Raw genomic sequence first — 16,949 nt, 5'->3', positions numbered from 1 at the left:
AGAGAGTTGAATAAGTGGTCAGTAGAGAGTAAGCGCCTTCTTCAGCACTCCCCGTTCCTTTCTTGCTTACTCATGGAGAGCCTGTTGGGATGGCTGCTTCACAGTTACTTTTCAGTGCTATGTCTGGTTAAATTTTTTTAAACTCCTATTGCACATCACCCTTTCAACCCTAGTTTTATGTTCGTGTTAGAACTGGGTTTCACTTTTCAGCCAGCCCAGGATGGTGGTGTATTCCCTCTCCCTGGAGGAGGTCAGACATGTACTGAGTGGCCATTTGTGGATTGTTGCAGAAGAAGTTCAAACATATGCAGAGTGGCTGGACTAGAATTTTAAGTTCTCTTCCAGCTCTTGAGATCCAGTGTTCTGTGACACACCTTTGAAGCAGAAGAGTTTATTTCCTCTACAAAAATTGATGGTTAATTCTTCGTCACTATTTGTACTTTTGATATTGACAATTATAAAAACAAAGAGTACATATATTTTGAAATAGTGAAAGATTTAATAACGGATTCTAGTCTGGGTACCTCCACTGACCTTGAACACGGTATGAATATTTCTGCATACACTTAGGAAAAAAGATTGCTGATATGTTATAAAAATGTTTCCTGGGAAAGTGTATAGGTTTATGATTTGTGAATAAAAAGGCAAAGCAGGAAATGATAGTTAGATTTGAACAAATGAAACCTTCTTTTACTCAGGTGTACACACAGTTTGTTATTATATGGAGTAAGTTTCAGGGCTCTGATGTTGCTGGTGGTAGTGAGTGCTTGGGTCTTTGGATCCTGTCACCAGAGGACATGTGAAGGAGAGTAGACAGAAGGCCACACATAAGTGTGTATGTTTAGTGGGGTAGTGCTATTGACAGGGGCATTCTGAGTCAGAAGAGTCTTGGGTATAACTATTCTTCCGTATTGTGTATGTTACCTGTTTGTACACAATTTTAAACTACTGTGGCACACGTCTCATATCATCATTAGTGCATGTTTGAGTTACTGCTGCTGGAATGGCTATTGCTGGTAAGGCAGAAATTCCCTGACTTGTTGGAGGGTATCATCATATATCTGTATTTTTAGGGTAGAGCCTAGAAGAGATCCTGATCTGCCCTTATAGATGCTGAATCCAATGGTTTCTTATAACTCCATCTTAAATTTATTTCCTTCCTCTCTTGGAACTCAACTCAGTGCCTCATTCTAGTTTGAGTCTTCACTGTTTTTTCCTAGATAAGCAGTCTTACCTAGATTTCTGGCTACAGGACCAACCTCTTCTGTATTATTTGCACAGTTCTAATTTCTTAGGAAACCACTATGATCTTTTCCCTGCCTTTTTCTTTGCTTCTTTTTTTTTTTCTCTCTTTTTCCTTCTTTACAGCCAGTTGTTGTGTGCCATTTTGTTTGCAGTATCTTGAATGCCCTGTGTCCTGTCACTTTGCTGTTGCATGCTCTGCTAGAAATGCCCTTTACCCAACTAACTCCTGTTAGCTCACAAAACTGGTATCCTCCAGCTGCCACAAAAGACTCCAGGCACCTTTTTTCTATCCATGGGTGTCCTTTTTCTCTCTTATGGAGAGACTTTGTCATACTCAAAGACTATCGTAAGAGTTGATTTTCTTTTCTATTCCCTCCCAGATGCTAAGCTACTCAAAGATGTCCCTTGAGCTGCTATAGTACTGATGCTGACCACACAGGAAGTGTACAGGTGACAGCCGCAGTGCACAGCTCTACAAAGAGCACCTCTGAGCAGTTAAAGTGGCTCAGATTTATAGTATATTGCTTTAGGAGAGGGAACTTTCTCTCTTTCTAAAGTGTGAGACTTTGGCAGGGTACATGCAACAGTAGGTTTGCATATGCAATTTTTCAGGCATGTTATTCAGAGATACAGTGAGGTTGCAAGCTTAGAAAAATGAATGGAATTTATAGATTGAAAATTAGCTAAACTAATTTGACAGTTTCGTTTGTCATAGATGTAAAAATTTGAGGGAAAAAAACCATCTTAGTAAAAACCTAGAATATGTATGTGTTAATCTAGTTTCAAGTTTCAATCTTCAGTGCAGCCCATAACTTTAGTTGTAGGTCATGATATCTGATGATTTTAGTACAGTTGATTCATTGAAATTTGTTCAGTTTAAAAATTAATCGTTTAAGTAGGCTTTTTGTGGACATGGTACAAATTCAAAAGATAGGGGTATGTGAAACATATCTTTTCTATCTTCTTGATGGCCATCTCTAAGCAGTCTAGCCACCCATTTCTCTTCCTGAGTTTATGGCTATTGCTTGATTCCAGTCTCCTCTTATAGCTATAGTTTGTGTATCAGTAAAGTATATGTGTATTTTAAATAACATATTGTATAGTCTTGTGCTATATGCAGAGCACTGAACAGTGCTCCCTGGTAAGGGCTCTGTGCCCCTTCATATAGAGTTGCATTTTTCCTTCATTCATAACCAAATCACACTTTCTTACATAGTTATACCTTCATTTATTGGTCAGTTTGTATGGGAGGAAATTTGTTTAAACTAGTAGTTGGGGCAGCAGAATCAGGAGGTAGAGATGACCTGAAATGGAATGGTCACTCAAGAAGAGTGAATTCTTCACCAGATTATTTAGCTTTGAGAGGCAGTCTTGAGTTTTCAGAAGAAAGGTCACAGCTCCCAAGCGCTAACACATTATCAGAAACTCTCAGTTCTTGCCTTTTAAAATCTTGCCGGAAGATGAAGTATTTGCTTCCAAGTATGTGCAGACTCTATGGAATGTAAGTTCAGTATTGTAGATATTTTACATTAGTTTTCACACATTTAAAAAAAAAGATACGACCTCGTGACAGAGAATCAGTACTAAACTTGTATCCTCAGTTTGAAATGCAATTAATACAGTGGTCTTTTCTGGCCACTCACTAAAGCTTTTCTTAAAGCAAACTACTGGATGTTTTTGGCAGATAACTAGGTTCTCTGTATTTCAGAGCATTCCCCAAGATCCAGGAAAGAAACAACTACATCTTGAGTATCGGTAGCTATTTGCTATGGTCAAAGGCAAAAGTATGCTAAGATGTAGCAGAATACTCCCCCTCCCTTGCTCACCCTGTATCTGTTCTCTGCTGCCTGGAGCCCTCAGTCATTGTCAAAGGGAGTTCTGACAGCCATCCTGGGGGCTAGACTGCTTGTCTGTCCCCTGTGGAGAGAGGTTTCTATGGGAAAGGCAGTACTCTGAGAGCTTCAGAGAAATTGGCTGCCACCACTGTATTCACTTTAAATAGTGCTGTCTGTGTTCCAGCAGGAAATGGCTTTACTCATCAGCTGCCTGTTTGCAGTTACAATTTATTTCCAAGTAAGGGAAGATTACAAAAAATGTTTACTTTTTAGCTTATTCAAATATTTATATTTTCTCTAGTTTCTTTTCTGAAGTGTTTGGCTCATTCTTTTTTCTGATAAACAACTGCTGTTTAAATTTCTTGGTTCTAGTAGATTATAAATTTAGCCTGTACAGGGTGTGGTGGAGTATGCCTATATCCTGACACTCGGAAGGCTGAGGCAGGAGGTTATTGCAAGTTTGAGACCAGCCTGTACTACAAAGTGAGCTCAAGGGCAGCCTGAACTGCATAGCGGGACTCTTATCTTAAAAAGACCAAAAACAAAATAAAATAAAGAAGATACATTGAAACACAATGTAAAATAAAATAAAAAAGATACACATTTCTTTAAGGGGTGATTGATGAAATGCTTTAAAGATCCGTAAATGCCAAATTAGAAAAAAATTGGACTTCAGTAATTGGCAGTTTCTTTTCTGATCCCAGAAACTATAGCTTAAAAATTGATAATCTGAGAACGACAGTGGGAGAAGAGAATTGCCTTGTGAACACCCCATATTGAGACAGTCTCTCAGAAAGAGTGCGTTGGGCAAAGGGCAGGCTCCCATATACTCATATGTTAGAGTCCTCTAGCAGCTGGTATGACTGAAAATCGCCTTCTCAAACCTGTGCAGCCCCTCTGCCTCACTCCCATGTCTTTCTGTCTGCTGGACTCCATTCACAGCACCATCTCCTCCCTTCTCTTCCCTGGCTATGCTGAGACATTCTGGTGCTGGTCATTTCTGCTGCCTGTGAGGCATCTTGACTCCTTTGTGGTACATTTGCCCTGCTCACATAGGGGTTCTGATCTCTGGACAGCTCCTCCTCTGGTTACAATAACCGAGACCTAAGAGAGATTCTAGGGCAGGTTTGGGGAAATTAATAAATTTGGGTCTGATTCTGCTAAATTTGAAGGCTACAGGATTATGAGATGAAGATGTCTAGTAGATAATTGGACAAATGAGAGAGATTAAAGGTGAATAAGAAAGGTTGGTTGGTAATGAGATCTCTTAAGTGGTTTTGGCTACAGCATTGTCTTCTGGGAGAGACAGATTTATTATTTGAAGAGGAGAATGGGTCTTTCTTTGGGACTGCAGTGCAAAGGTTGGTTACTCTAGTAGATCTACCTAATACTTAAAAAAAAATAGCAAGAAGAACAGAAAGAACATTGCTGTCTGTTAGCTGAAAGGAGCAAGAGCATTGTCTGAGAGTGAGGCAGTAGGTAGTGAATCAATAAGGCCTATGAGATTTGGAGTGGGAAAAATTTTGGAGAAGTGGGGACCTGCCCTGATCCTGGGGAGTTACTCTATGAGAGCACCTCCAGGACATGATCTCTTCCATCCAGGGTTGGAATAGCAGGAGTAGAGTAAGGGGCAGTCATAATAACAGAGTTTCCTTCCAGGGGAAAAGAGAGAAAAGCAGTCGAAAGCATCAGTATGTCTGTGTCAGAAATGCTGTCTTTGGGGCAGAGGCTGTGAGAATGTGAGAACAAGTGCTCTCGGCCAGGCTGGAGAGGAAGAAAGTAGTTTAATTGGTCACTGCATCCCAGCCTCAAGCATAGACTCACAAATGCTCCTCTCTTCTCAAACATTTATTATTTGTGTACAATAAAACACTCAATTTTTTCCTTTCAGCTTTTCAGGGTGTGTAGTATATTATCATTGCTGTGCATTAGCACACCAGAACGTACCTAACTATTAACTTAGTACACAGGAGCAACTTTTCTCAGTTCTCTTTTCCTGGCCTCCTAGCTTTTGATAATGACCATTGTATTCTCGATGTCTGTGAGAGCAACATTTTTAGATGCCACATATGAGTGAGATCATGCGGTACTTGTTTGTTTCTGTGTTATTTCACTTAATGTATTGATCTGTAATTTCATTTGTTGCAAATGACAGGATTTTTATTATTTTTTAAAATGGCTGAGATTCTATTGTGTATGTATACTACATTTTCTTTATTGGTCAGGTGACAGACATGTACATTGTTTTCATTTTGTGGCCTTGTGAAAGTCCTGCAATTAACATGACAGTGCAGGTATTCCTTGAACGACCTGTTGAATGACTATTCAGATTTATGATCAAGGCATGCCATTTGAGCTACAACCCACTGCTTGGACTTGCAAGCCCCTTTTTTGGGTACAGTTTTGTACATCTTGTTTGTAGAGCCTCAGTCTCTTGTGTACAGTATATATTGTATATACAGTACTGTAATTTTTGCTGATTGTAATATACAGTACTATTGTTTTATGTTATGCATTATAGAACTTCATGTAAGATTTATGCAAATAAAAGCAAACCCATCAAGTTGGAGTTTCTTTGATCATTTCTTTGTTCTGAATATTGTATGTAGTATATACAATCCCTCATTTAGCAATTAACTCATTTAAGGACCTACTTGCAAGACAGTAGCTTGGTTGTTAAACAAGGAATGTCTATATTCTTAATTAAGATTACATGGCAGGACGAAGAATACTAGGAAATACAGACATTACTGAAAGTCTTGAGGTAGCTATTTTGAATTGCAGCTATTGCTGTATAGTTAAAGGTACTTTTCCCATGAATTCTTTTTTTTTGGAGTTTTTCCTTTTTATCGGTACCAGGGATCGAACTCACGACTGCCTGCTTGCAAGGCAGGCACTTATGCCGCTGAGCTAAACCCCCAGCTTCTCCCATGATTCTTAATAGCAGCAGGGCCACATTTATTGATGTTGTTTGGGTCTAGTAAGCTACACTGAATAGGTGAGGTATTGATAGTTAATATTGGTGTTCCGGGACATCTTAGAGATCCTTCCTAGATTCTGAATTACTTGAGAGATGGAAGTCTAAATGGGATCCAAACATGAACTTTCTTAGTGGTTGTGTTAGTCAGCTTTCTGTTACTATAATGAAATACCTGACCTGATTTATAGGCGGAAAAAGGCTTATTTTTGGCTCAGTTTTAGAGGTTCTGGTAGGTGAGGCTCTCAGCCATGACTTGCTGGCCACTTTGCCTTGGATCTGTGGCAGCACATCATGGTGGGAGCCTCTGGTAGAGCAACCATTTACCTCCTGGGAAGGAATCAAAGAGAAATGGGAGGTGACTGGGTTCTTATAATCCTTTTGGGAGGGACACCCAAGGACCTTTAACTAGGCTCTACCTTGTAAGCATTCCCCCACCTCCCAATATTGTTACCCTGAGGACTAAGCCTGTAATATATGGACATTTGGAGGACAGTCAACACCCACATTGTAGCAGTCATAATTCTCTGACTAGGAAATTGGCTTAGATACTCTGTAACATATTCATGCCTTGGAATCTGCTTATTAGGTATAGGTCTGCAGAGCAGACATCCATCTACAGGCCATGTGGAGTCCTTTAGAACTTGGTTTTTATCAACTAGAAACAGCATTCATAAATAATTCTGACCTGCAAATTGTATATCATAACTTCTTGGTTCTTCATGTCTGGCGGTCTGAGTCTGCCTCAAGCCTGCCAGATAAGTACTTTACCACTGAGCTACTTCCTCGTCCCCTGGACTTTTGATAGCTGGATTATTTGTACATGTGAGAGGCTCATGCATTAAATAATGACATAATTAATGAAGTCAGACTATTAGTGTCCTTTCTGTTATCACATATCCATTTTTTAAAAATTTCTCTCCATTGTACAGGTTGAATATAAACTGGGATTCCAAGTAGATAATTTTGTGGCTATGGACATGCCCCAGGTCAACATATCTGTTCAGGGGGAAGTTCCACGCACTTTATCAGGTAAGATTCTCAAGGTTCAAAGCAGTTTTTCAACTATTTCTTCCACATTTTGTTTTATAATGGGCAGTTTACTCATGTGTAGTGTGTCCTCATAGATGCAAAATGTGTAAGTACTGTAGAAAGTAATTTTTTTGTGTTGTTATTGGAAATTTGACCCAGGGCCTTCTGTCTTCTCACCTGTCTTTTTAACTTTGAGATAGTGTCTTGCTAAGTTGCCAGCCTGGGCTTGAACTTGTGATCCTCTTGCCTTAGCCTCTCAGAGTGCTGGGATTATAGGTGTGTACCACTGTGTCCAGCTGTTGCACGCTCATATCTGACCACAGGCATCCAGCCCCTCACTGCTTCCTACTTCCTCAACTGAGTATATTCCAGATACCCCAGTCCGTGTGCTTTTATTATTTACCCCGCCTGCGTGCATTTGGGCCCAACATTCCAACAGTCCTAGCTTACATGCAATTTTCAAATCTGTGCTTTTGCACATGCTAGTTGCTGTATTTGGAACCATCTTCTCTTTTTTGCTGATTGTGAACTACCCATCCTACTTACTCTACATGATGCAAAAGGTTCACTGCCCTTTTTCTGCCTTGTTCTCTCCATCCTATTGTTAATTTTTTGTTTTTCTTGCCTCATAGAGCTTTGCGTTTTTTTTTTTTTTTTTTTTTTTTTTGTACTGGGGATTGAATTTGTTACCTTGCACATGTCAAGCAGGCACTTGTGCCACTGAGCTAAATTCCCAGCCCCTAGAGCCTTGCATTTAACTGTCTTTGAACTGATTACATCAGTGATGGGGCAAACCTTTTAGAGTTTTCAGTGATATAAACAGCTAGCTGTGACTTGCATGTCATAGGTTCACCACTATTGGATTACATTATCTGGTAATTCCCTTGGTGCCTAGAAGAGCAGCTAACTGGTATGGGATAGATACTTGTCTGAATAAATAAAATAACTGTCTTATTTATACCAATTTAACTACTTTTGAGCTAACTTTTTAGGAAGGATCTTAAAGAAAGGAGATTTTAAATAAATGGAAATTTTTTAAAAATTGAAAGTCTGCGCACAGCAGTGTGGAACTTTTCCTGGCATTCTGTCCAAATAGGAACATGTTAATCTAAGCAATAAGGAAGTATAGAAATGCTGGTTGATTTTTTTTTTTAATAGGTTATACATAGATGGTAGAATGCTACATTCTGAATTTATAGGAAAATAATCTTAAACTAAAAATTTAAGAATATACACTAAAGTTTGTTATCTGTGTGTTACTATTTTTGATTAAAATCAATTTCTACTTCAAAAAGTAATTTTTTAATTCATAGTTAAGAATTCAAACGATTTGTTAACAGGCTTTTGCTTGTTTGTTTATATAGGTTTATACTTGTTTACAGGTTTTTACTCCCTATATTTTCTTTAACATGTAATCTTTTTGTTAAAACAGTACCTTTTTATTTTGGTACTGAGTTGTTTTTCATCATGTAATTTTTGTCACTGTGCTGATGTGATTGAAACGTCAAAAGGATTTGCTTTAGGCTTCTGTAGTTTCAGAATATTGGAATAGAAGGATTTAGGAAACAAAGTGATTAAAGTCATGAATAAAATTTGAAAGTAATTGTTTATCTTTGTCTTGTTTGTTCTCAAGCACTTTTATATCTGTAATGAATGAAAAATACTTAACATCTAGAACTCATAATGATCTAAAAATGTGTCTTTTGAAAGCTGTGTAATTTATTTGGATGTATTATTTTCAGTTTTATTGCAGCAAAAATCAATCTAAAATAGTGTTTTGGGGGGCCATTAATGTTGACTTTCAGAAAATGAAAATATGTTTTCATTATTCCTTTAAACAGTGTTCCGGGTCGAGCTTTCCTGTACTGGCAAAGTAGATTCTGAAGTTATGATACTAATGCAGCTCAACTTGACAGTAAATTCTTCAAAAAATTTTACAGTCTTAAATTTTAAACGAAGGAAAATGTGCTACAAAAGTAAGAAATTTGTTTAACGAGATGTTTTATGTTGATATGACAAGTTCAGTGATAGTTTGTCTTTTTATAGATTTACTTATGACTGATGGTTGATTCTAGTTGCAAAGGAAAAAAGAGAGAGCTCCAGTAGCTGAAATTCTGAGCTCATTTCCAGAGTTTACCGCAGGATTCTCACTCAGCCTGTGCCTTGCTTTCTCAGAACTTTTTTGCAGAATTACTGAGATGTTTATAGAAACGAGTGAAGAGTTAAAGAAATAAAATAAATCTGGCAAGACCTCCAAATAACTGTGTGTTAACTGTATTTTGCTTGTAAGTTACTTTTATGCAGAGTCACTGCCCTGAGTTAGATGGACTTGGGTTGGAAAGACAGACCTGCTCTTTTCAGAATAGTAGGACAGTTACTTAACCTGTCATGGGCTCCAATTTTTCATTGTGAAATAGCTGTCATACCTGTTTTAGAGTAGTTTTTTTTTTTTAAAGGTTAATTAAAGCTAACCTAAACTTAGAATATTGATGTGGATTCTTAGTAATTAGTAATTTGTGGTTTCAAATTACATTATCTGATTTTTTTAAGAAATCACAGTTTACATGAAAGAATTCCAGCACTTTAGGTAATGGATTAAAAAATTCAGGAGTTTTCCTTAGAGGTTAAGTGATCTCAGTTTATAAGATACAACTGGTTAGTATCTTAAGAGAAGAAAAAGAAAATCTCGACATTTACTAAATGCTTGCTGCGGTCTATTTGGTAAACTCGCATTAACTCCATTTACTCCACTGTTTACCTTTAGCAATAGGCTCTCTCAGGTCTCCATTGATAGGAGAGAAAGTTGAGATTCAGATAATTTGGCTGACTTGCTAAGGTTAGACAGCTAAACCATAAGGCTAGTTTGCAGACAGCTCTTGGCTTCTTTGTTAAACTGACTGTTAGCAAATTTCCTGGTTGAAATTTGTGTTGATTATTAGGAAAACACCCGAGGCTAGCTAGCAAGTGGGTTATAATGACGAATGTCCAGATATGCGTCAATGAAAAAGCTATACTCCCTTTAAAACAGACATTTAAAAAATAAAGTTAGGAACTTTATCTTTAATGTTTTGGTACATTTTTAGGTATAGTGTATTCAGTTATATACCTCCTTTTAAAGCTAAAGAGGACTATAGAGACGCTTTAGTATAACCTAGTACTATATAACTGATATGAGAGCAAGTCCTAGAGAAGCCACCTAAACTTGCATGGCCATTGAGGACATGGGACTTCCAGTTCCTAATCCCCACAGAGGTGCACAGTGCCCATACCGTAGCTGACCTGCAGGCAGAATGGTGGCTAAATGGGAATGGTCTGTGGCTCCTGTCAACGCTGCTACTGTCCACCAAGGTTAACAATCAATTGATGTTTAGAATAATCTTGTACCTTCTCTCTTTTTTTGATATGCACATGAAAATTGATAAAATTTTCTATTCTATATATTCTAGATTTCAGTTTTAATATAGTAACTCCCTCTTTGGTGGTCTACTTTTAGTCATTCCAGTCATCCAACTTATTTTTATCACTCTTAATTTTATAAGTCATTCTAATTATATGTCTATATATCTGTGTCTACCTACCTACCTATAGATTTTTTTTTTGGCACCAGGAATTGAATTCAGGACTTTGCACTTGCAATGCAGGTACTTATGCTGCTAAGCTATAACCCTGGCCCTGTGGTTCTAATATTTATGTGGTTTCTCAAAGTATTATGTTTAAAAAGCTGTCTACAATAGAAAATATCTGTACTGTAAGAATCATTAATAGATTTGTTGCCTAGAAAAAGTTACTTTAATATGAAGGTGGGAATTATGGCCTAGACTGGTGTTTTGTTACTCTACAGCTCCCAAGAGCCTCTAAATTCTATAAATGTACACTGTGACCCTCCATCAAACAATATAGGATATGGATTTTTCCAAGCTTCTTGGTCACAGAAACTTTTTCTATGAGTGTCTATAATCAACACCCTTTGGTTAAAACTAACAGATCGATTATTGATTCATGACAGTACTGATACCTATCAGAATATGAAAGTAATTTTCACTATCTTGTAACAAATGAGATTTTACTTAGTTCAGGTAATGTTCTGCTAGAACACAAAATTATTAGAGAAAATTCAGAAAATGTAATATAGTGTTTAAGCATATTTATGGAAAGAAAGACTTTCTAAAATATCTTTTTATCTCTTTTTTAACTCAGAACTTGAAGAAGTAAAAACTTCAGCATTGGACAAAAACTCTAGCAGAACTATTTGTAAGTGTTGCAGTATTACCTTCCTCCTTTGTTAGGGATCTAAAAAAGTGGTTGATTGCGTATGAAGCTTGCAGGCCGTATGATTTCCAGGTTGTCAGATGATAATACCTATCTATTTTCTTCATGTTTTGTCAGTTGTTATAAAGGTCAGGTAAAATTATTAGAATATTTACTGTTTTGAGCAGTAAAATTGGTATATACTTCATGACTAGTTAGCCAGAAAACTTACAGAAGCAAGAATTTTTATCATATCTTTTTGACTTCATAATTAAAGGATGAACAGGAAGGTAAGTATATGTAAGATCTTTATTTACAGAAGGTTGGAAAATATGATGTGTAGCCTGGTTCTATTCTTAAATGATTTCCTCTAGGTGAAAGTGCAAGTTTAAAGATAGTATATTATTTAAATCCGTGGAATAGAATCTCAAAGTAGTTTTATTTTTTGGTATTGGTTGTGTTTAGATGCTATAATGAGTTTTTTCCTTTTCTAACGTGTACCCATCATGGTATCTTTTCTTCTGAGATAGTACTAATAGCAGCATCTTAAAAAGATAGTAAATTCTTTTCATCATGGAAGTAGATTCTGTCATTGTTAAGGGGGAAATTTCAATTGTATGAAATCAATGTGCGCTCCGATGGGCTGCTTTGTGCCCATCACCTGATTTCAGTAGCAGTGTCCTTCCTTTGATTACTGCCTCCTCTTCAGGTTAGCTATGGAGGATTGGAGTATTTTAAAGCATATGTCTTGTTTTATACATTTCACCCATAAATGTTTCAGTGTAAATCTCTTTAAAAAGGGTCTTTTTAACAACTTGAATCCATAATCATTCAACATGTTCATTTTGATTTACTGTATATAACAAAATTGACAGTAATTCTTTAATATTCCTCATAGCTAATCCATGTTCAAATTAACTTGTGTCAAAAGCACCTTTTTAAAAATAACCCATAAATAAGGCTTCAAATAAAGCCTGTGCACACTGTGTTTAGTTAATACATATTTTATATTCATCAGGAAGCACCCCCCTTTATAGTATCATTTATTTATTGAAGAAATCATATCGCTTGTCTGTTGTATTTTCCACATTCTGCATCCTCACAGTGTCATTTAACATGCTTTTCTTTCTCCTGTAACTGGTAGGTAGATTTGTTCTTGATTTAGAATCAACTCTTGGCAGGAATAGTTCAGGAAAATTCTTGTGTACTTCTTCTTTCATCTTTTCATCACCTCTAGACACATAGTGTCTGCATGTTCCAAAGTAGGACTTTCTCATAAATAATATGTCTTCTTATTAGAATATTTCATCTGGATTTATCTCTGAAAAAAAAAAGAAAAATATTTTTTAAATGTCATTGCCTCCAAATTTTAAATTTCTTTTTTCCATTTATTTATTTATTTATTTATTTATGATGCCGAGAATCTAACTCAGAACTTTGCACTTGCCAGGCAGGCCCTTGTGCCATGGTGCTGGACCTCTGGCCCTTTTTCTTCATTTTAAGTTCAGGTGACTTTTCCCATTTCTTGTGTGATAGCAGCTTATTCTTGCAAATAGCCATACACCGTGTTACATAGTCTTAGTCTCAGTCATTTCTTCCTTCCTCCCTTCACTCGCTCCTTCTTTTTTACTTAACCGCCCATACAGCACTTGCTGGGAATCTGCGATCCACTGGTCATTTGAATGAGGCAGAGGATTCAGTGGTGAGCAAGCACACTGCACTCTTAGGGGAGTATAGGCAGCAGTAGCAACATCCTGTGGCACATTACGAGAGGGCAAATCCAGAGGGATCTGGAACTTGGGGTGGAGAGAGCATGTGACTCCTGCTGAGGAAATAATAGCTTTCTGAGGGAAATGTTGTCTTACTTTAGACCTGAAGGGCAAATCAAGTGGTGACAAAGTGAAATGTCAAAGAAGGAAAATGGGAACATAGCATATGCAAGCCTGGAAATGAGGTGGAGGAAGGTGAATGTGGTCAGATGTGCACAGCAGAACTGCGTCCTGTGCTTTGCGCTGTTTGTGTAGCTGCTACACAGGCCTTGGGCCTCAGCCCCACCCTGCATGTCTGAGCAGCCTCCTGTGACACACAGCAACTCCTGAGAGTTGTGCCCGTGTTCAGGCTATAACCACATCTGGTTGTCCAAGAAACCATTCTTTTTGTTTTCATCTGTTCTGATTTTCTGTTTTTGATCCAAAGTTTAGAATTTTAAGAACATTCTTGTTTTTCTTATTTCTTTGTCTTTAAAAGTAATCATTTTTAATCTTTTGTTTTGAGCTAGCTCAAAAACTCCTACTTGTCTATGTGTCAGTTTGACAGCTCCACATGGAACATACTAAGTACTCCAAATTTAACTCAGACAAAGCAAAACTCTTGATTTTCACCCCCTCCACCTGCTTCTTTCTCTCTTTATAAATAGATACTGTTGTTGAAGTAAATTCTTAAGTAAATTCCTCTTTCTTTCTTCTTTAGTTCAATTTATCAAGTTCTGTGGGCTCCTTCTAAATTCATTTACTTCTTATCTTCACTGAGACAGTCTCGGCCAGGCTACTGCTGTCTTTCTTGGACTGCCCTGATAGTCTAACTTATTTCCTCATCCATGCTTCTGCTCTTGCTCTCCTACGGAGCAGTCTTCATCCAGCGTATAATTGATTTCTTAAGTGCCTATGTGTCATTCATATTGTACAAAGCCTTGCAGTAATTCCACATCTGTTTAAGATAACTTCAGATTCCTTGGGTTTTATTCAGCAAGAATTATGACATGGGCACTCATCATCAGACTGAGATGGGTGTCTGGTCGTGGTCACATCAGCTCTGCTTGTTTGTGTGCCTTCCACTCAACTTGCCTGTGTGGATACATCCGTCTCTGTGTGTCTCTTCTCAGTTTACTCCACAGTGTGTGTATGTCTGTCATTAGATTATTTTTTCTATTGATGAGCATTCTGTCTTTTAAAAATAATATAAAGCTGAATATAATTTAATCTAATCAATAGAGACTTTAAAAGCAAACTAATTTCTTATACTGTGAAAAGTTCTGTGCTGTCCACAATGACAACTGCTAACTGTATGTGGCCTTTTAACTTTAAATTAATTAAAATGAAGTAAAATTGAAGCCTCAGTTCTTTTGTCATGCAGGCTTTGTTTCAATGCTATATAGCCACAGGTGACCAGTGGTTGCTATCTATGTTGGACAGCTCACTATAGAAAATTTCCATCTCTGCAGAAAATTCTGTTGGACAGCATTGCCGTAGAGTATTTCCTGCACTGGTTTAATTTGTATGCCACTTGTGAAGGCTGTCGTGCTTATGCACTGGAAAGTTGTATTTAAAACCTTTTTAGCCAGGAATGGTTCACATGTCTTTAACCTCAGTACTTAGGAGCCTGAGGCAGGAGGATTGCTGTAATTTTGAGGCCAACCTGGGCTACATAGTGAGACCCTGTCTCCAAAAAGACAAAAACCTTTTTAAGCTGCAACCAGAATAACAAAAAATTATGTGAACTTACATCACCAACCAACTGGTAACTGATCTTATTGAACAATAAACACATGAAGCAGAAATTTTTTTCACAAAGAGCAGGATACTCATTGTTTAAATCAGAAAGCAATCAATTATATTTGTTTAAGAAGTTTAATGTGTTTTTCATTTTTATTTCAGATGATCCTGTTCATGCAGCTCCAACCACTTCTACGCGTGTATTTTATATCAGTGTAGGGGTTTGTTGTGCAGTAATATTTCTTGTAGCAATAATATTAGCTGTTTTGCACCTTCATAGTATGAAAAGGATTGAACTGGATGACAGGTATTGTACATTTTTGGGAAGGGACAAAATAAATTATTTGCATATGAGAGCTCAGATACAAGCACATTTTATAGGAGAAGGTGGGAGGGTAATAAGCAAAAATAAGGTATCTCAACCACTGTCTTTGTCTGATTTTAGTTTTTAATCTTTTAAAGTTGTAAAGTCAGAAATTCTTATTTCTTTCTTATTGAGGAAGTGTGCATTGTATCCCCAGAGATGGGACCATATTGCAGACTCTGGCTGCCTTTTAAAACTGATCTGATTTCTTTCTTTTGGTTCCCCTCCCTCCATCATTCTCTATCTACTCACTCATCCTTCCAGGAAATATTTATTGAATGATTTTAGCCACTGATTTTTAACTATTGACTCTCAGTGTGATTTTAACCATTGATTCTCAGAGTGCTTACATGTTTTTATCCTGAAGAACCTTTGAAATATACTGGTGCTTAGGTCCCACCTTCCTTGAGGTTCTTATTTAATTCATTTGGACATTGGTATTTTTCTTAAAGCTTCCTGGATGAGTCTAATGCACAGACATTTTTAAATATACTGGGTTAGATGTTAACTCTTTAAGTGTTGGAAATACAAAAGTTAATGATATATTTCACAGTGTCAAGTATTTTATCTTTGATACTAACCCATAATTATAAGAGTTTATGTATTGGATAGATGATCATGATGTGTATTTTAGCGTATGGGAATATCAAAGATGCTTGTCCCAGCCTGCGTGAGTCATTGATGTCAGGAAGGAGGGCATCATAGCCAGGACTGAGTCAGAAGTAAAGGCAGAATGGTAGACATGTTTGTTTTTACAACCCACAATTCTCTCTTCCTTCCTCTGATTCCCAGTTGCTGACGGAAGACAGTCCCAGCTTCATGACTTGGGTCTAAACTTTTTCCACCCCTTCTTACTGTATCCTTACTATACTTTAGTCAAGTGATTGCTTGTTCCTTATTTTTACCCTGTACCCTGTCCTTCATGACTTTTTTTCATGCTTTCATTTTGTCCACAGATTTCCTCGCATTTCCAACACTCCAGATCATTCTCTGTACTACCCATTTTGCTCTCCTCTCTTTTGGTGGCAATTATTATACTTTTTCCTTTTGTTATTTATCATCTACTTGTCATATACCTCCTACTAGGATGTGATGTAAGTTCTTTCCAACTAGGGAGAAGAATTTCTTATTCATTTTTCACTCTGCAGTCTTACCACAGTTACACATTTATACACACAGTAGGTAAACATATTTGTGGTGTAAATAAGAACCAGAGAACTGGCTAGATATTTTCTCTAATTACTCTGTGTTAACTCCCCTTACTTGAGGGAGAAGAGAAAGAAAGAATGTGAAGGGAAGTACTTTGGTTATGTGTTTTAGAATATATTTTGTGTACCGAGTGGTATTGAAGTTACATTTAGATTTTACAGGGGAAGAAATGGCATTTAGATTTTACAGGAGAAGCAATTGAGGGGAAAAAGGTAGGAGAAACATAAGTGTAGGAATTTGAGAAAGGATACAAATAGGGTACAAGAGTCAGTGAAGAAGATAACATTAGAATCAAGTCTGGATACCCCCAAAAAGTTGCGTTTTCCTTGAGTGCTGTGTGTGTGTGTGCGTGCATGTGTGTGTGTGTGTGTAGTTGTGCAGGGATTTTTTTTTTCAGATTCTGTGGGTTGTATACCTCTGCCTGCTGAAATAGTCACCATCCATGAATTGATATTTTAGTTCTCTCTAGGTTTCAGGCAAGAGGTTTTCTAGATATTGCCTCAGTAAAAAGAGCTCATATTGTTGCTTTTCATGCACAGCCTAGTGAA

At 37.3% G+C, this 16,949-nt stretch overlaps 1 protein-coding gene across 2 annotated transcripts in view; it reads left to right on the top strand.

Moving 5' to 3' along the window:
• The window catches only part of Ryk (receptor like tyrosine kinase), a 92,858-nt gene that overhangs the window by 35,723 nt on the left and 40,186 nt on the right, over nt 1–16,949 (top strand). For both annotated transcript variants that reach the window (XM_063249027.1, XM_063249026.1), the window contains exons 3-6: nt 6,990–7,089; nt 8,931–9,065; nt 11,287–11,340; nt 14,991–15,135. In XM_063249027.1, the coding sequence (XP_063105097.1) occupies nt 6,990–7,089; nt 8,931–9,065; nt 11,287–11,340; nt 14,991–15,135 (434 nt within the window). The remainder of the gene's footprint in view (nt 1–6,989; nt 7,090–8,930; nt 9,066–11,286; nt 11,341–14,990; nt 15,136–16,949) is intronic.

Source organism: Cavia porcellus, unplaced genomic scaffold (genome assembly GCF_034190915.1).
Source record: "Cavia porcellus strain 051 isolate PalLab524CR breed Dunkin Hartley unplaced genomic scaffold, mCavPor4.1 scaffold_5, whole genome shotgun sequence".
In the NCBI taxonomy this organism is placed as follows: Eukaryota; Metazoa; Chordata; class Mammalia; order Rodentia; family Caviidae; genus Cavia; species Cavia porcellus.
Note: the sequence above shows the minus strand (reverse complement) of the source record. Positions and strands in the feature narration are given on the sequence as shown.